We start from the raw sequence: 20,319 nt of genomic DNA on the forward strand, positions 1-20,319 counted from the left end.
ATTAGTGATTATTTTGAAAAATAACAGATCTGGAGTTGAAGTGTTCTCAGTGATCTCAATTTAGCTAAGAAAGTCTTGATAGAAAACCTAATACCTTAGATTAGGCTTAGATGTTCCATGTGCTTATTAAAATGAAGCTTCTGAAAATGCTTGCTATTATCAAGCCTAAATGTGGTGACAAAGAATATTAGGCTTGTATACTAGTCTATATGAGTTGGTCTATAAACAAAAGGTTACAATTACATTTTTAAACGTCTACCGTTTGAGAGAGAAAACAGTCATCAAGTCACATAGGATGTTCATTTGCCTTCCCTGTCAATATGTTGTAGTGTCCTTGGACTCGATACTGAACCATACTGACATGTATATCCTTGATCAAAATCTTAAGACCTGTTAAAAAAATGCAAGTATTTGCTTTTTGCACTATTGGATCTTAAAAAGGTTGTAACTACTTCCAAATACTAAAAGAAGAAATAAGAGCAAGAGAGGTTCTTCATCAGCTGATCAATTCAATTCAGTTTTATTTATACAGCGACAATTCACAACTCATGTCGTCTCAAGGTACTTTACAAAGTCAATTCAATCAAATCATACAGATTTCAAGTGGGGTACCGGAGGTCAGTTTAGTGCCATCCACATTAATTGATTGACTAAGCAGTTAATTTTTCAAAGACTTTGGTCCAAAGGTGACAACTTCTGTCTTGTCTGAATTTAGATGCAGAAAATTCAAAGTCTTTCAATTTTTATGTTTTTAAGTCTAACATAACAGTGAAAATGTATCCCATGCTGCCAGATAATTTGACCTATTGGAAGTAAATAGGTCAAATTATAATAGTAAAGAGGATTGGTCCAAGCACGGAACGCTGTGGTACTCCACAATTAACCCTAGAGTTTGAAGATTTATCATTTACATGAACAAACTGGAATCTGTAAGACAAATAAAATTTAAATGAGCCTAGTGCTGTTTCCCTGATCCCTACAGCATGTTCCAGCCTTGCTAAGAGAATATTGTGATCGACTGTTTTAAATGCAGCACTGAGATCTAACAGAACCAGAACAGACACAAGTCTATTTTCTGAGGCCATGATATTATAGCAACTTTCACCAGAGCTGTTTCAGTGCCATGATAAGCTCTGAAACCTGACTGAAACTCTTCAAACAGATCATTAGTGTGTAAATGCCCACACACATGATTAACAGCTATTTTCTCAAGAATTTTAGATAACAACGGAAGATTGAATATAGGTCGGTGATTTATTAAATCATTTTGATCAATCAAAGGTTTCTTAAGCAAAGGTTTAATTGCAGTTGCCTTAAAAGTCTGTGGTACATATCCATTTACTAAGGATAGATTAATCACATCTAAAATGGAGCTGGTAATCAGAGGGAACACTTGCTTAAATAATTTGGTTGGTATTGGGTCAAACATACAAGTTGAAGGTTTAGATGAAACTAATATTTTTGATAACTCAAAGATTAAAATATAAATACCTCGGTGTTCAGCTGGACAACAGACTGGAGTGGAGATGCAACTGTGCAGCCGTCTACAGGAAGGGACAGAGCAGACTGTAGTTCTCGAGGAAGCTTAGGACCTTCGATGTTTGCAGCCAGATGCTGCATATCTTCTATAAGTCTGTTGTGGAGAGTGTGATCTCTTCTGCCATCATCTGCTGGGATAGCAGCATTAGAGCCAGAGATTTAAAAAAGCTCTACAAACTGATAAAGAAGGCTGGATCTGTTCTGGGGACTCTTCTGGAATCTCTGGAGATCATTGTGCAAAGAAGGATTCTTCACAAAACGAAGATTATTATGGAGAACCCTGAGCATCCTCTTGAGACTGCCGTACAACAATAGAGTGTCTTCAGTCAGAGGCTTCTTCAGATCTGCTGTAAGACAGACGCTACAGGAGATCCTTCCTGCCCACAACAATCAGCATCTACAACGGCTCTTTGAAGAAACCTGCATAATATGAGCTACAACAACATGTAATTTCCCTTTATTTTTCAATTTAATTAAAAAGCTTTATTGACACAGCTTAACTCATTTTAGATCAGACAACCAAATGATTAGATAGAGGAACAAAGGAACAAGATTGTGTATCCAAAGCAGGACCTCATCAGCTCATTTGTAGAATGCTGTAACAGCAATGTTTAGTAATGTTGTTTTTATCTATGTTCATGTCCTTATTTTGTTGCCCTATGTGTGCTTCTGTTATTGTTACTTTAAGCTACATAAAAACTAGAGACTGTTGAGGATTTTATGATGTATCTTTATGTCTCATAACCGAAAATGTTCTGCAGTTAAAGATAGCTTACAAAAACATGCACATTTTTTGTTAGCTGATAAATATTCATAATGATTTTATCGATATTTTGAGCAAATAATCAGACAGTAAGATGTATTCAAGTTCCCACACGACACTGACTTGTAATCGTTCCCCTTATCCTCATCCTTCAAAGCAACTTTGCCTCACAAGTCACGCCTTTGTCTTCATTTTATTCACCATATTAAATCTATTGAACAGATAATACCCTTTCTTTTGTCAATTTGATTAATGCAGCTCAAAGAAAATCAATTTCCCACCATCTTTCTCCTCTGTTTCATCCCCTCCTCCAGTCTTCCGTCCCATATCAGTCTGACAGGTTGTCATGGTAGTGGCTTCAATAAAATGATTTCAAACTGATTTAAAGCTGCACTGCCTGAGTGATGGCATGGATTACTGGATCTACTGATAAGGTTGTGTAAAAACCTGATTTTCTTGAGAAGCACTAACAATGACCTTGCTTTCTATGACGGGCTGAGTTAAAAACCAAGAGGAGGCACAGGAAATAATTGAAAAACAGGGTATGTTTTAGCCCCAAGTTATTTGGAAAAATAATAAAACAAAACTGAACTCAGGCCTATATTTATATGGCTGGTCAGACTATTTCATTGTAAACGAGATAACTAAATATGAGATATTTACTACAAAAGCAAACAAAACAAGGGCAGGGTCAATGCAGCTAGCTATCAGGAGATTTTGGAGCACTTCATGCTTCCATCTGCTGAAAAGCTTTATGGAGATGAAGATTTCATTTTTCAGCACGACCTGGCACCTGCTCACAGTGCCAAAACCACTGGTAAATGGTTTACTGACCATGGTATCACTGTGCTCAATTGGCCTGCCAACTCTCCTGACCTGAACCCCATAGAGAATCTGTGGGATATTGTGAAGAGAACGTTGAGAGACTCAAGACCCAACACTCTGGATGAGCTAAAGGCCGCTATCGAAGCATCCTGGGCCTCCATAAGACCTCAGCAGTGCCACAGGCTGATTGCCTCCATGCCACGCCACATTGAAGCAGTCATTTCTGCAAAAGGATTCCCGACCAAGTATTGAGTGCATAACTGTACATGATTATTTGAAGGTTGATGTTTTTTGTATTAAAAACACTTTTCTTTTATTGGTCGGATGAAATATGCTAATTTTGTGAGATAGGAATTTTGGGTTTTCATGAGCTGTATGCCACAATCATCCGTATTAAGACAATAAAATACCTGAAATATTTCAGTTAGTGTGCAATGAATCTAAAATATATGAATGTTAAATTTTCATCATGACATTATGGAAAATAATTAACTTTATCACAATATGCTAATATTTTGAGAAGGACCTGTATGTCACATCTGCTGCCGCTGTGTGCAGGTATGTCTGTGCCTGTCTTGTGCTTCCTCCTACAGGCAGGTTTATGAGCTCCAGCTGCTGCTCATCAGAGCTCATCAAGGCAGCTTTAAAAGAGTAGCATAGTATTCCTAGTTCTTTGTCTGCACTGATGTGGTAAACTATCTTTGGTTGTTACTCTTTGTTGACTCTTTTAAGAAAGCTTCTTGCCTCCTGTTGTCCCTCCTTTCAGATCCTTGGACTCTCAGCGGTGATGGCCAAATGAAGCTTTCTGAAGCAATGATGCTTGAATTGAAAAGGGGTTAATTACTGGAAGCTTTTCAACACAGTCCTCCTCATGGCATCTTGTGGCAAAAGTATGAAGAGCAGCTTGAATTTACAATGGAAAACAAGCTACTTTATTTTGGTAGACCACTCATAGTTGAATTGAAAGCTTCTGTTTAAATATCATGCAACAGTTCTGTCTTATATTGGGCTATTATTGTGATGCTTTGGACATGTATTTGTTCATACGAAAGAAATAATGTTATGTCTTTATGTTTAATGAATAATTTTGATTAATAAAATTTTCTTGTTTAAACATCTGCCGAGGTGTGGGCTCCCTCTTGCTTCTTGATGTTTTCTAAATATATAAAAAGTAAACAAAAATGAATACCAAAAAAAACTTATAGCTTGAGAGTATGCATGTTTTATAAGGTCTCTGCTTCCATGGGCTTATGTAGCTAACACACCAATGGGTAGGTATCTTATAGCTAGAAATCATAATCCAAGCATGCCACTAATGCCACCAATGATTCACTTCTTTTCGAACCGTTAACGAACTTGGAAGTATCAGGTCTCTCTATCATTTGTTTATATGTGGTAACATATTTTAAATATGACTCAGTGAATATTTCACATTGACATTTTGTATCCAGGGTAAAACCACTGCACTGCCAAGTAAATAACATTTATTATTTTGTTTTACAGTACATGGATCTGCCAAGAGACATGAGAGCCTATATTAGACAACAAATGATCACTCTGCTCTTAAAATTAAAGCACTTAAGGCAAGTGAGTTAGAATTTGACATTTAGGCTTGAGTATCTATAAAACAACACGCCTTAAATGTTTCTGCAGGCAGTGGTCTGAACCTTCCCCAATGTTTATCCAAGGATTTGCAAAAGTTGATCTGTGATTTGAACTTACCAGAAAGTGAAGTTGTACAGCTTTGCACTTGGTTATCTTGGGGGTAAAAATATTCCCTAAAACTGTATTGGGCATCGGCTTATGTTAGAAAGATGTTAGACCGCATAGCCTCAGAGCAGTCAGAATGATTGCGTGGACCTTTGTCCCTTGTGAAAAGAGGAAATAAATGGTCATTAGACCTTGGAGCAATAAAATAAAGTGACTTTGTCTTATAAATCATGTTTTCTTCTACAATATGTGGAGGGCCATGTCAGCCCATCATTTATCTAGATGGCAGTAGGAGGCAGTGAGAGGAAACAGGCACTGGGATGCTCTGGAAAATGTTCTGCTGATAAATCTTGCTTCCTGTCAATCATACTCATGTTAATTTAAACTTAGGGACTTTTTGTCATTTTTGCAACCCCTCTTTTAAAGCTAAGAAACAGATGTTCTGATGTGGCTGGAGGAACTTGAAAAAAGTTGTCATTGTTTTCATGTCTTGTTTTTTGGTCAAATCAGACAGAAACAGTTATGGAATTGATGTATAAGACCCATTCAGTTCATGACATATACAAATTAACAGAACTGCTTCTAATACCTTGTTCTCTTATGTCTTGTGAAATCCATGCTTCTACAAGCCGTGCTAACAGAATGTCAATGTCTTCATGTATTTCTCCACCATGGATTGCCTTGGGACAAGCTCTGGGACTGCATTAGCGTATGATGTGTTTTTAATAATCTCATATACTTGACAAAGTCTGGCACGACAGTGTTTACTTGAGCTGTTCAGCTTATCCTAAAATATAAATTTGTCTACTTTACACGAGCAGAAAAAAGATATTAAGACTTTTAAAGTTCAAATTAGACCACAAAACACATTAAACTCTCTGCTCCCTGAGGCGTGAAAGACAATTGTTTTATGCCCCGGGTCAGTCAGTGGTGAATGCAAGCCAGCTGTCCATATTACCTTTGGGTTTAACCCCTTTCAAATGCATCATTAAGATTGGCATCATGTCCTGGCCTCTAAATTGAGGTTATTGGTCTTAATCCACTGCTCCAATAAACTTTTAATAGCCTACACTGTGCGAACTCGATGCATGCTTCACCCTATGCCTTAAAAGAACTCATTTATATTTATGACAACTTCGGCTCTCAATTCCTGATTAATCCACTTAATATTACAGCGCAGATCCCTAAATCTCCTTCTCCCTCTGCAGGGAGCAGTAACGGAGACAGGGATGTGACAGGAATGTCATTTCAGAGATTTGCAAATACTTACACAAAAATACATCCCTTCTACAATCCTCTGCTCTTGTCTCAAAAGTAAAAATTGACAAAGGCAATGCTGATGGCAGACATCAACATCCTCGCATCCATGCAAAACAACCTAAGAAGAATGGTTTAAGTCATCAGCATGCTATTAAAATGCTGATGGCTGATCCTCTGTTTTTTGTTGGAAAGACTAAGAATGAAAGCCTGAAAGACAAACACAGGCTGAGTCACAGATTAGCTAGTCAGCAGAGAATAAACAATGCTTCATCCCTCTGCAGAGTTTGCCTATGTCTATATGGTTTTAGCAGCACAGTACATACAGAGTGGCTGATGTTTTTTATGGAAGAAATAGCTCTGAGGTCATAAAAACAGGAGTTTCAAGACGTTTTAGTGTCCCCTCATCTTTTATTGAAACACCTGATAAAATCGCATCATTCATTCAGGTGTCTGTGGTGTATTACCATCTAATGATGACGTGCAAGACTGTGTCCTTGAATACCTCTGCGAATTCCTTCTTCCACCTACACTTATTCCTTTCTTCCCTCGACTCAGCTTAAGCAGATGGCCGCAGAATGGAGATGGCGCCTCAATGAACCTGGTGCATCTGTTCTGGGTCACTCTGCATATGCTGTAACTCTCACTCTCAAGCATATGGACACCACAGACATTCACACAGCACTCCTTTCTTTGTTATAGATTGGCTGTCATGATACAAACAGATGTGACACAGACTGTTATGCGTGCTTGTTACGAGCTAAGGAATAAAAGATCTCCTCACCTCAAAGCTCCGAGTGAAGAACATTCACCTTCTTTGAAAACTGATAACCAGCATGAAAAATTAAAACCGTTAAATAAGTATTAATTTTAGTTGATACAAATGCCAGTCCGGGCAGAATAACCAGTCGTCCACTTTCTGGTTTTCAGGCATTTGTTTCAGTTTAAAAAAGCCACTTTCTTGTATTCTATAAAGATTGAATATAAATAACATTAAAAAGTCATAAAAGAATTGTTATGCAAGTTCTCTGCAGTTAGCCAAAGAAGTAGAAAGCCAAACTTAATTGACTGTCAATGGCGCGCACTGTAGAGGAATGGCATGCATGGGTATCATCCACGAAGAAAGCCTCTCCTAAAGCTCAGACTCAAAAAAGCATGCATAGAATTTGCAAGGGCCCCTTCTGAAAAAGATGAAGAGTACTGGGACTCTGTAGTCTGGAGTGATGAGACAAAGATCACAGTTTTTGGAAGCAATGGCTTCAAAACTGAATGGCGTCGCTAAGGTGAGGATTTCAAAGAAAAATGCATGGTGCCTGCAGTGAAACATGGTGGTGGCAGTGCCCTTATGTTGGGCTTCATAAGAGCTGCTTGTGTCAGCAAGCTGCATTTCATTGATGGTATCATGAACTCACAGATCTACTGCTCGATACTGAAAGGGAAGATGCTAACGTCACTCAGTGCCCTTGGTCACCATGTGCTTTTCCAACATGACAATGATCCAAAACAAAGATTTAAAGCTACTGCTGCATTTCTAAAGAAGAACAGGGTGAAGGTGATTGAATGGCCAAGTATGTCTCCTGATCTGAATCCAATCAAACACCTCAGGGAAATTCTGAAGAGACAAGTTGAGCATCACTCTCTACCATCGAGACTCTAAAAGAGGTTGTTCTTGAAGAATGGAAAAAGGTGTTGCAGTATGTCACCAACTTGTTCATTACATGCCTAGAAGGCTTGGTGCTGTCCTTACAAATCACAGAGGTCAAAAAAAGTACTAGATGCAGTAGTTTTTGTTGCGGGATGCATTCATTTTTGCTTCAACTAGTTTGAGTAAAACTGCAGATTTTGTGATCCAAGTTACATTATTAACTTGGATTTCATGTTATGGAGTTGAACAAGTGTTCTATAAAACTCAGCATTGTGAAAATTTTGGAAATTATTTCATAAGTTTTTAACTTGAGTAAAAGTATGCTGAAGCAATGCTACTCTTGAGTAAAATTTTTGGCTCTGTGTATCTATACATGTGTGTGTGTGTGTTTGTGTATATATACAGGTCCTTCTCAAAATATTAGCATATTGTGATAAAGTTCATTATTTTCCATAATGTCATGATGAAAATTTAACATTCATATATTTTAGATTCATTGCACACTAACTGAAATATTTCAGGTCTTTTATTGTCTTAATACGGATGATTTTGGCATACAGCTCATGAAAACCCAAAATTCCTATCTCACAAAATTAGCATATTTCATCCGACCAATAAAAGAAAAGTGTTTTTATTACAAAAAACGTCAACCTTCAAATAATCATGTACAGTTATGCACTCAATACTTGGTCGGGAATCCTTTTGCATAAATGACTGCTTCAATGCGGCGTGACATGGAGGCAATCAGCCTGTGGCACTGCTGAGGTCTTATGGAGGCCCAGGATGCTTCGATAGCGGCCTTTAGCTCATCCAGAGTGTTGGGTCTTGAGTCTCTCAACGTTCTCTTCACAATATCCCACAGATTCTCTATGGGGTTCATGTCAGGAGAGTTGGCAGGCCAATTGAGCACAGTGATACCATGGTCAGTAAACCATTTACCAGTGGTTTTGGCACTGTGAGCAGGTGCCAGGTCGTGCTGAAAAATTAAATCTTCATCTCCATAAAGCTTTTCAGCAGATGGAAGCATGAAGTGCTCCAAAATCTCCTGATAGCTAGCTGCATTGACCCTGCCCTTGATAAAACACAGTGGACCAACACCAGCAGCTGACACGGCACCCCAGACCATCACTGACTGTGGGTACTTGACACTGGACTTCTGGCATTTTGGCATTTCCTTCTCCCCAGTCTTCCTCCAGTCTCTGGCACCTTGATTTCCGAATGACATGCAGAATTTGCTTTCATCTGAAAAAAGTACTTTGGACCACTGAGCAACAGTCCAGTGCTGCTTCTCTGTAGCCCAGGTCTGGGGAATGCTGCACCTGTAGCCCATTTCCTGCACACGCCTGTGCACGGTGGCTCTGGATGTTTCTACTCCAAACTCAGTCCACTGCTTCCGCAGGTCCCCCAAGGTCTGGAATTGGCCGTTCTCCACAATCTTCCTCAGGGTCTGGTCACCTCTTCTCGTTGTGCAGCGTTTTCTGCCACACTTTTTCCTTCCCACAGACTTACCACTGAGGTGCCTTGATACAGCACTCTGGGAACAGCCTATTCGTAAAGAAATTTCTTTCTGTGTCTTACCCTCTTGCTTGAGGGTGTCAATAGTGGCCTTCTGGACAGCAGTCAGGTCGGCAGTCTTACCCATGATTGGGGTTTTGAGTGATGAACCAGGCTGGGAGTTTTAAAGGCCCCAGGAATCTTTTGCAGGTGTTTAGAGTTAACTCGTTGATTCAGATGATTAGATTCATAGCTCGTTTAGAGACCCTTTTAATGATATGCTAATTTTGTGAGATAGGAATTTTGGGTTTTCATGAGCTGTATGCCAAAATCATCCGTATTAAGACAATAAAAGACCTGAAATATTTCAGTTAGTGTGCAATGAATCTAAAATATATGAATGTTAAATTTTCATCATGACATTATGGAAAATAATGAACTTTATCACAATATGCTAATATTTTGAGAAGGACCTGTATATATATATATATATATATATATATACATATATATATATATATATATATGTGTGTGTGTGTGTGTGTGTGTCTGTGTGTGTATTACGTTGTCAAGCAAAATGGAAAGAACCAACTCCCCATCAACCTTCTCTGCTCCTGCCTATGCTTATGTGTGACAAACAGGTGACATGAGGAATAGCCATGCTGCTCAGGGCAGGCCCCATTCACAGCACACCAAGTACCATCTGTTTCCAGCCGACAGATCGTTTCACCTCTGATGGTCGACAGATGGTGATGAATTTGCACTGATAAAAGTGCTAGAGATTTTCAGAGGTTGCACAAACTGCTTTATCACATTTTCCCTATGATGTAGTCTTCCTGACAGTGCTAAAAAATTTCCCAAGCTCTGCTGCACCTCCCTCTACTCCTCCTGTTCACCAGGGTTTAGAAATACTGCAAGGATCTTCCTAGAGCCCGTTGCCCCGTGCTCCATGTTCTGATGAAAACAGTTGCATTACACTAAAGACACGAACTAATATACAACATATGGCAACCTAATATCATCTAACAAAGAGTGTGCCAAACTTAGAGGCACAAACAAGAAAACCCTGGTACTAAATGTTTCATTGAGTGTCACAGAGACACAGAAGCTTCAGGAATGTAAATTTTTTTTTGCTACGATAATAGCAGACACTGAGAACGCCATTCATTTTCCCACTAACCAATGCTGTCATCTAGTGGTGTAAATCTGTTAGATCCTCAACTTTTTTAACCGTTACTCCACAGAAAAAAATTACGGGCTGCCCCACAGTAGGTCCTGATGAAGAACAATTTCATGGATAACTCCTCTCAGATTGAACACTGATTTGTGTTTAGCAAACCAGCCTTTATAATATTCAAAACAACTATTATGGAAAGTTTTTTTATTATTATTCAATTTCTGCTGACTTTGTTAGATTATATTTTTGCAATTAGTGGAAGCAAGAAGGTGTATGATCAATGACATGTTTTGTGTGTTTTCAGATTTTGAAAAAATGTATCATAACATGTTAACTCCTAACATTTTAACAAATACAGCATAAATATTTACCATCTGTTTGTGTCAAATACATGGTTGTAATGTGAACAAGAAATGTGAACTGTAAATGTTTTCTTCCTATTTATTATCCATCTTTTGCTGTTCTTTGACAGAAAAGTTATTTCACTCAGCACTTTATTACTGTGATGCTACTAACCAAACAATGGTTATGGCTACGCTATAATAAAATACAAGGCTTACCTTTAAAGTACTCATTATTCTAGATTTCCATCATCTAACACAACATTAGAATCAATCAGTATTGCTGATCTAACATGCAACTGAACAAATGGTATTTTTCACCCAGGTGCTACAGGTTTTTTGAATTTTCCTTGGATGAGTTGATGTGATGCTTTGATGATTATTTCAGACATATTTATTCAATTATAATGTGATGCATGTTACAAATGGCAGTTTTCCTATTAGTAACAAAAAGTATATACATGGAATGGGCAATAACAGTGCCGATGAATGTAGCCTGATTACTGTGGTGTGGTAGAATATGTGAGTAGGTAAACCCTAGAAATTTGGTTCTTGTTGACAGTCCCATGCAGTATCATATATATAATAGGAAAAAGCTGGAACCACCAGACACTGATAACCATCAGACATCAAGAAATCCATATAAAACAGCCTATCTGAAAACAAGAAATAGGTTAAAAGATTTCAAAAAGCAGCATTATGCCCCAATCTGAAGAAACGTATAAATCAATGAGAAACAAAGTCTCTTACATATGTCAGTCTAGAAAGGGTTACAAAGCCACTTCTAAATAGACTCCCTAAAAACCACATTGAGAAACATTATGAAGTAGGTTCCACAAATAGAGAAAACATGCTAGAGTTTGCAAAGCTTCCCAGGAGTGGCCCACCAAAATTACATCAAGACTGAATTGAGAAATCATTCAGGAGACCACAAAAGAACCCAGCGCAACATGTAAAGCACTGTTGGCCTTGCTTGCAATGAGAAAGAGACTGTTCAAAAATAGCTGCATGGGGGAGTTTCAACTGACACAAGAAAAACAGAAAGAAGACAAGAAAACACAAAGGCCCATCTCACATTTCTCAGAAACACATATTTATGATCCCCAAAGTCCAAAAACGTATTCTGTGAGGTGACAAGACAATAGTGGCACTTTTTGGATGGTTTCACTCTTAAACAGCATTTCAAAGAATCATGGCAATGGTGTGATGGTCTGGGGCTGCTTTACTGCTGGGCGACTTGTTTTCATTGGTGGAATAATAAATTTTGCTCTCAACAAAAAAAAAAAAAAAAACATCCTAAAGGAGAATGTCTATCCATCAGTTTATGACCTAAAGCTTAAGAGCACATGAGTTAAGCTGCAAAACAATGTTCTAAAGTACACCATCAATTCCACCTTTGAATGGCTCAAACAAAAATGCAGATTTTGGACTGACATAGTCAAAGTATGGGTTTAAATTGAAATTAGATGCTGTTGCATAACCATAAATAGTCTGTTCGTGCTTTAAAATGTCAAACACAACAATCCTGCAAAGCAGGCCAAAAATTCCTCCACAGCAACATAAAACTGATTGCAAGCTATGACATGTGCGTAATTGCAGTCGTCATTAAGTGTAGCACAACCTATTATGAAGTTTAGGGGGTAATAACTTTCGCCACAAAAGGCACAGTTGATTTGGGTAGCTTTTCCCCTTAACAGATTAAATCATAATTTGAAAACTGCATTTTGTATTTCTATTTTGTATTTGTTCTCTTTCTCTGATAATAATATTTGTTTGATGATCTGAAATAATTAACTGTGACACAAGCATAAACTGCCATAGTATAAAGCAGAAAAGGTTTGTCACATCACAGAAAGATGTGATGTTAATGATCTGCGAAGGACAAAGAATATAAAGGGTAATATATATACAGTTATAGGTTTTAAAACAATCACAAAATCGGTATTGGTCTGGGCTTTGAGATGCTGAAGATCTGTCCACTAAGGACTCTGACAAGAAGCATAAAGGCAATTAAGTAAAGGACCTTATATGATTCTGACTAGACCACCATCCTAAATGTTGATTAATATTTACATGCTACCATAATTAGATGATTTGTTAACATCAGATTGGAAGTCAAATTTAAATTTATTTATTATTTATTTTGTGTTATTATACAGTCAAGATGTTGGAGTCATTTATATACGTTCATACATATGTAAATAAATTATTAATATGCAGAGGTAGCACCGCATTTGTAGCGTTTTATTTATTTAAGGTTTTGCACACCTGCTCAAATCTCAGCACAATTACTACAAGTCCCATGAGTCTTAGTCTCAGGTTACCATCCACTTTGGAGGACGTCTTTAAATTGTGTCCAATCGCATTTGAGTTTGGTTTAAACTGACATATCATTCAAGAGATCTCATTGGTTTCTATGCGGTTTCCAGGAAGTGAACGCCATGATTCTAACCACCTCCCACATGTGAGCTCCCGTCGAAAGCACCACGCGCAGAGAAACCGGTTAGGAACGCAACGTAGTTCCTCGCACCACCGACTCGACGTAACGCAGCAGTACGAGAGCGGAGTGGAGCGGCGTTGTCCGAGGCAGGTAATACAGCGGCACTTTTTCTCATCATAGACTCAGTACATAAAAAGCGACCAGATGGTCTCCATATGGTTTCCAGGGGAACGCGAAGAAAGTAGGTCGTATTAGATAAGAACAGAGTGGACGCTAGGGCCTGGTTAACTGCAGGCCTGACATTATCCGCGCTCTGTGCTAACAGCAGCAGACCAAGCGCAGCCCTTCCCTCACGGTCAGTTCAACTGCCAGTTGTGGTCATTTGCTATAATGGTGAACGCGATCGCAGTTTGGAGCGGCACCCGGTCTAGTCAGTTACTGCAGACATGCCCGCTTAACGAGATTGTGTATACAAGTCAGTCTGTTTCCCGGGCAGCTCACTGCATGTTTTCCTTTTATTTCAACGTCTTTCCAGGTGCTGAAGCTATTACAGCAGAAAGATGGCGGACGACCCCAGCGCGGCGGACAGAAACGTGGAGATATGGAAAATCAAGAAGCTGATCAAAAGTTTGGAAGCTGCCCGCGGGTAAGTGATTAAATTCCGCTCCGTTTTAATTTTATCCATGCGATTGTTGCGCCTCCGTTTATGGCTACGAGCAGTGGTGTAAATATGTACTGTCGCAACAGCTGGAGATCGAGAAAGTGAGGCCGAATTTGGGAGTGGTTAGCATAGCTACATTAGCTGCTATTTTGTTAGCTAATTGCTAAGCGCTAACTACCGCTTTTAATGTGTCAGAGGGTTTGGAACTTTGTGTTCCAACGTGGAGGTGTTTTCGCTCTTCGTGTGTTTTGGCAGGCTGTTATCGCTTAGTTTTTTTGTGTGTGTCTGCTTGCTTAAAGTGTTGCAAGTTAGGAGTAGCGATGCTAGCACAGCCCGCTAACAGACGTCATCTCTAGAAAGAGGCCGTTATGGATGGCTTTGAATAAAAAACGCAGCTTAAGGGGAAGTAAGGTTGCGTACAGTACAGTTCGGCTTCCAAGTGCTCCCCAATATACATTTCACAGCTTGAGATTTGGGTTGCAATGCTGATTTAGACATGGTTCAAATGACAGATTAAAACAAAATCCATAAAGGGTCCCATATGTTGGTCACATCATGGCAAGCGATCAGCAGAGCGTTACTTTAATGCTTGTCCCGCTTAGGATGGCTAGGTAAAAACTGCTCAGGACTTGTATTGATTGACACCAGCGTTTTAAGTACCTGAACTGATCAGGATTCAAATCTGATCAGTTGTCACAGAACTGGCTTGTTGCCTGTTCTGTGACAACTTATCTGCTGGTGGTGGGCAGAATCTGCTGTCCTGTGCTCTGAGGCCTACTATGTCACACACACAGTTGACTATTTGCCCTACATTCATCCTGCCCCTGCTACCTGCCTCTGAGTGTTTGTGTGCACTGTCAGGCTATACTAGTGTGCTTTGTCTTCGTTAAAGGTCGTGAAAAGATACACATAAGGAGTCCTTGGTGTCAAGGGCAGTAGTTTAGTTGTGTGTAGGTGAATGAACACCCTTGTTGACTCTTCTTAACTGTTTTTTAAGCCTTTTATCTGTAATAATGAAGGAATAGATTGAGTTATTAAGGGTGTAATAGAAATAAGTTGTTTAAATAAAACTAATTCGTTAAATTCACCATGTCGTTGTCACCAATAGCTGTTATAGGCATTTAACATCTAGTATAGGTTTAACCAGTGTTATTAGCTAAAGTTGGATATTATATATTTTCTGTCTTTTTGCTAACACTAACTGTTGATCCTCATCTCTTACATAGCAATGGCACCAGCATGATCTCACTGATCATTCCTCCAAAGGACCAGATTTCCAGAGTAGCCAAGATGTTGGCTGATGAGTTTGGCACTGCTTCCAACATCAAGAGTCGAGTTAACAGACTCTCCGTACTCGGGGCCATCACCTCTGTACAGCAAAGACTAAAACTCTACAACAAGGGTACGTGATAAAACCAAATCACTGTTGATGTTTGTGAGGGACCTAATAGGTGAGCTGGACCTAATAAATTCCTACTGACCGGTAGAGATGAGCAATATGACATTTTAATTTAATTACAATATTTTGTGGTCTTTATTAGGGCTGCACAAAATATAGCAAATATATCATCATCACAATATCAATGTGTGCAATATTAATATATTGCACACACTTGGGAGTGCAATAATTGTTGGACAATATACTTTGAGTGTTATGTACTTGCTTTTTACATGCTAATGTAATATTTAGCCAGTTGAACAGAGGCTCACAGCAGCAGAAGCTCACACCGGATTGAAATGACGTGAATAAAATGCTAAAGGTGAGAGTGTAGGAAGCACAGATGAGAAAGATAAATAGGCATATATCTGATCAGTGTGTCATCTGATATCATCATGATTGTAAAATTTGCCATTATCACCATGGCAACATTTTCTAATATTGTGCAAGTGAAAATGAAAAGTAATAAAAAATTTGGCTGTTCTTTCTGCTTTAAATCTATCAATGCTTAGAGTAAGAGCAGCACAAAAAGAAGCACTGCTTTAAAAATAAACCTTTCCCACTAACACATGGGCCGCATCACTACCACAGCTACACTCAAAAGTGTAGCTACGCTGCTGAACAGTAAACTATTATTACAATTAATTATACTTTAAAATGTTAAAAATGACATTTATTGATGATCTCATGCAACCAGTGTTGGAAAGATAGTTTAAATGCCAAAAGTAACGATCCCAGTCATTCTCGCAGAGATTTGCAGACGTCATTTAATGGTTTATTATAACATTTATACGATATCTAATTCTTATCATGATAAATTGATTTCAGAAAATTGCTAAACAATACAAAAACTGTCCATCCCCTCAAACCACCCGTTACAGAAAATTAGGTTAGAACTGAAATATTTTCGCGCATTGTAGAAAAAAATATTAACTGAAGTCATTTTACCTCTGAAAACTTTACAATTTAGTAGCATCTACTCTCTAAATACTGTATCATACACTAGTCAATCCTTAGCTTCTCCCAACAACGTACTACGTGTTGGTATTGAAGCCTAATATTTGTCTAACCTGTATGTTTGCCTTATTTCGCCAGTGCCACCAAATGGTTTAGTTGTGTATTGTGGCACAATTGTGACTGAGGAAGGCAAGGAGAAGAAAGTCAATATCGACTTTGAGCCTTTTAAACCAATCAACACCTCTTTGTACCTCTGTGACAACAAATTCCACACTGAGGTGAGATGTTTTACTCAAATCCTTTCTTTCATATGTCTTCTGGAGGTAATTTAGGGTGTGTAAATATGGTTATATAGATGTCTTTCACAGTCATACCTTGCTGTTCTCTTCCTCAGGCATTGACGGCCCTGCTCTCTGACGACAGTAAGTTTGGCTTTATCGTGATCGACGGTAGCGGCGCACTGTTTGGCACGCTGCAGGGGAACACCCGGGAGGTGCTGCACAAGTTCACTGTGGACCTACCCAAGAAGCACGGTACTGCACCACAATAACACGTTTATTTTTTTCTAAACGCCGGGAGATTTATTAGATGAATAGCCTGAGATTGTATAATGTTAGTATTGCTTCTACAGAGTTTAAAAAATAAATATTTTTTATCTTTCTCTTACAGGCAGAGGAGGACAGTCTGCTCTGCGTTTTGCTCGTCTAAGAATGGAAAAGAGACATAACTACGTGAGGAAAGTGGCTGAGACCGCTGTCCAGCTCTTTGTGTCCAACGACAAAGTTAATGTGGCGGGAATGGTCTTAGCTGGTTCTGCTGATTTTAAGACTGAACTTAGCCAGTCTGACATGTTTGACCCTGTAAGTTAGTGTTTTTACCTTTTACATTTTCTCATTAGATTAAAAACAAAAAAGCCAGGTTTCTTTTAGTAGGTTAAAACAAACGGTAAATAATTTAGACTTCTATGTATTTTATCACAGAGGTTACAGGCTAAGGTTTTGAAGCTGGTTGACATCTCCTATGGAGGGGAAAACGGTTTCAACCAAGCCATCGAGCTCTCAGCAGAAGTCCTTTCAAATGTCAAGTTCATCCAGGAGAAGAAGCTTATAGGTAAAATCTCTTCTTTACTGTTTCGTGTCCTCATTTAGACAAATAAGTTTTTACCAGTTTAGATTTCGGATGTATGTTCTCTCTTTACAGGGCGGTACTTTGATGAGATCAGTCAGGATACGGGGAAGTACTGCTTTGGAGTGGAAGACACACTGAAAGCCTTAGAGATGGGAGCAGTGGAGATCCTCATAGTGTATGAGAACTTAGACACTATGCGTTACGTTTTACGTGTGCATGGGGCAGAGAGCAACGGGGCGGAGAATGGTACATAAGTTGGAACCTTTTTAATGTGACTTTAAATCCAATCCATCCATGGGGTTATTGTTTTTACAGAATTCTGATGTTTATGCTTTTATCTATTAGATGAGAAGATTTTGTACTTGACGCCTGAGCAAGAGAAAGACAAATCACACTTTACAGACAAGGAGGTGAGCACTGCATATTTCTAAATTGAGTTAAAAGCTGTTTCACATAATGCAGCATTTTCCAGCTGATTATTTTTCTTTTGCAGACGGGGCAGGAACACGAGCTGATTGAGAGCATGCCACTGCTGGAGTGGTTCGCAAACAACTACAAGAAGTTTGGTGCAACGCTTGAAATCGTAACAGACAAGAGTCAGGAAGGGTCCCAGTTTGTCAAGGGCTTTGGAGGCATTGGAGGTCAGTATGCTGATGTTTATAGTAGGACCAAAGAGAATGGAGTACCCTTGAAAGTGTTCAAGAAGCACACAAAGCGTCTTTGCAGCTCTTAAATGTTCCAAATGTAATCAAATAAAATTGATGTTTTTTTATATTTTAAACGGCAACGCTTTGATCCTGACCCTTTCCAATGAGTCTCTATAAAAAGAAGCCAGTCATACAGAGATGTTCTGATTCTGCAGTAAACGTTATAACTTACTTTCAATCCTGATTGCTGTATGTACACAACGCTGAATCTTATTTGACAGCTGTGAGATTTAAAAACCTGGTGACAAAGTTTCACTGTAAAATCGATGTGTGAACACAAAAGCTTATGAAAATTAGACAGTCAGATGTGCTACAAATTATAGGGAAATATCTCGTCTTTAATAAAAAATGCATTACATACTAATTTGTTGAGTTAGGAAATTCTTTCTTTATAGTGCAACGATTCTGGCAAAATTAATAAAAGTTGTCTGACAGTCACTCGATCATCTTTATGTCACACAGGTATCTTGCGGTACAGGGTGGATTTCCAGGGCATGGAGTACCAAGGAGAGGACGACGAGTTCTTTGATTTGGATGACTACTAGGTAGTCTGGGACTGATTTTGGGAGAAAAAAAGAAAGGAATGAATGAAGAAATAAGGAAAGGAAAATGCCACCTCTCTTTTGCAGCAAGTGAGAGGGGCAACTGTGTTGACCATATATATGACAGACACCTTCCAATTTAACTGTTGCATACACAAACTTGCAAAATACATCTGTACACAACAAAATGCATCACAGGCTGAAGAGGAGTGAGAGTTTCTTTCAACCAGAGGGAGAAAGCCCTTCCTGAAATAAATCCCTGCCTTAGAGTGCTGGTTCCTTCCCCTAGTTGGATTGGACTTGACTCACTTTGATTCATGTTTTTTTTTGCCCCTCCTCGCCATTTTGAACGAACACAACAGCAAGTTCCCAGATTCCTTCATGTCCCCTTACTTGGTCTGATGATAGACTTTGGACTCGCTCATCAAATATAGAAAATATATATTTTCCTTTGTTCCCTCCTCATCTCACTACTCTGTGTCTCTCCCTCCCCTCTTTGCTTTCTCTCTTTTTTTTTTTTTTTTTTTTTTTGCATTTCATTTTTTTACTGGTAACTGCTGCTGTTGTATTTTATGAGAGTGGGGGATTTTTTTTACCTGGGTTTCTGTAGAGAAAGGGGGACAAAGTATTAAATTTGAACTGCTGAAAACCATTTGGACCTCCTTGTACTCTGGTCTTGATCCTGTGCTGTGCATGAATTGTTTTTGAAGAGGCCACAAGCCCCATTTTTATTTCCCTGGTGGTCTGAATGAAATGAAATATACATGACAGTTCTGTGTTGGTCTAATTTCAAAGAAGCACGTTGAATGTCTGGAAATTTGATCCATTGCTGCAAACTGGCTGCACTTATAAATATTGCCCAAAGATTTTAACATCGAATCTCTTTAATACACATTTCTTTTAAATATCCATTTGGTAAAAATCTGTTTGGATAAAGATTTACTTCACTTTAAGTGTCCTTATCAAGTTCCATATGTTATGAAAATGTGTAATTCATTTAGACTGAGTTAATTTACAATCTAAATCTAACGATGCAATCCTACAGATAAAAAGTTTAAATGGATCAATAATTAGTTGTAAATGCACAGAGAGGCAATTAGCCATGGTCAGTTCTAAATATAAAAAAACCCAACTTTTATTGTACTCAGGAGGGCATTTTGACCTAATATGGATCGACATAGCTGTCATTGGTTTTTAATTTGATCTTTTATCATTCCTGTGCATTTTCTTTTATTTTCCAATTGGCTGATGTAACATGTCTCCAAAAAAGTGCAGAATGTTTACTGCTTTGCTACATTATGGTTATTAGTGACTTCATCCTATACAGGAGAACATCATTAAAGATGAACTAAGGTAAAGAACAATGAATAAAAGCTCTTACATAATATGCACATTCAGTCCCAAGGTTCATTCAAAGTTGTATTTGAAATACCTATGTTTAATTTGACGTTTCCATATTGAAGCATGCCCTAATTTGATGGGTTTTATAGTAATTTACATGAAACAAAACCTTCACAAGCAATTTGTGACTCCATTACAAACAATGTCAGCACTGTATATAATGTCAATTCTGACCGAAAGCCCGGTACCTGTATTCACATGCAGCGTGATTCAATAACCAACATTCTGCATCATTTCATAGCAACGTTATGCGGATGATTGATTTTGCCTTAGTGTATCCCTCTTCAGGATAGC

The 20,319-nt window shown here is 38.5% G+C and overlaps 1 protein-coding gene across 3 annotated transcripts; it reads left to right on the plus strand.

Moving 5' to 3' along the window:
• Positions 1–13,182: 13,182 nt before the first annotated feature.
• Positions 13,183–20,017, plus strand: etf1a (eukaryotic translation termination factor 1a). Of its 3 annotated transcripts, none has more exons than XM_047354638.1 (11): positions 13,183–13,341; positions 13,727–13,837; positions 15,079–15,254; positions 16,386–16,525; positions 16,642–16,780; positions 16,917–17,107; positions 17,228–17,357; positions 17,448–17,621; positions 17,721–17,785; positions 17,869–18,016; positions 18,545–20,017. In XM_047354638.1, the coding sequence occupies exons 2-11, from the start codon at positions 13,752–13,754 to the stop codon at positions 18,625–18,627; spliced, it is 1,332 nt and encodes a 443-aa protein (XP_047210594.1). In that variant the 5' UTR covers positions 13,183–13,341; positions 13,727–13,751; the 3' UTR covers positions 18,628–20,017. The 3 variants fall into 3 exon arrangements, with proteins under 3 accessions (XP_047210594.1, XP_047210596.1, XP_047210595.1); XM_047354640.1 differs by having other exon boundaries at positions 13,207–13,337; XM_047354639.1 differs by lacking the exon at positions 13,183–13,341 and adding an exon at positions 13,400–13,546.
• The last annotated feature ends 302 nt before the right edge of the window (positions 20,018–20,319 follow it).

This window comes from Girardinichthys multiradiatus, chromosome 23 (assembly GCF_021462225.1).
Source record: "Girardinichthys multiradiatus isolate DD_20200921_A chromosome 23, DD_fGirMul_XY1, whole genome shotgun sequence".
NCBI lineage: Eukaryota > Metazoa > Chordata > Actinopteri > Cyprinodontiformes > Goodeidae > Girardinichthys > Girardinichthys multiradiatus.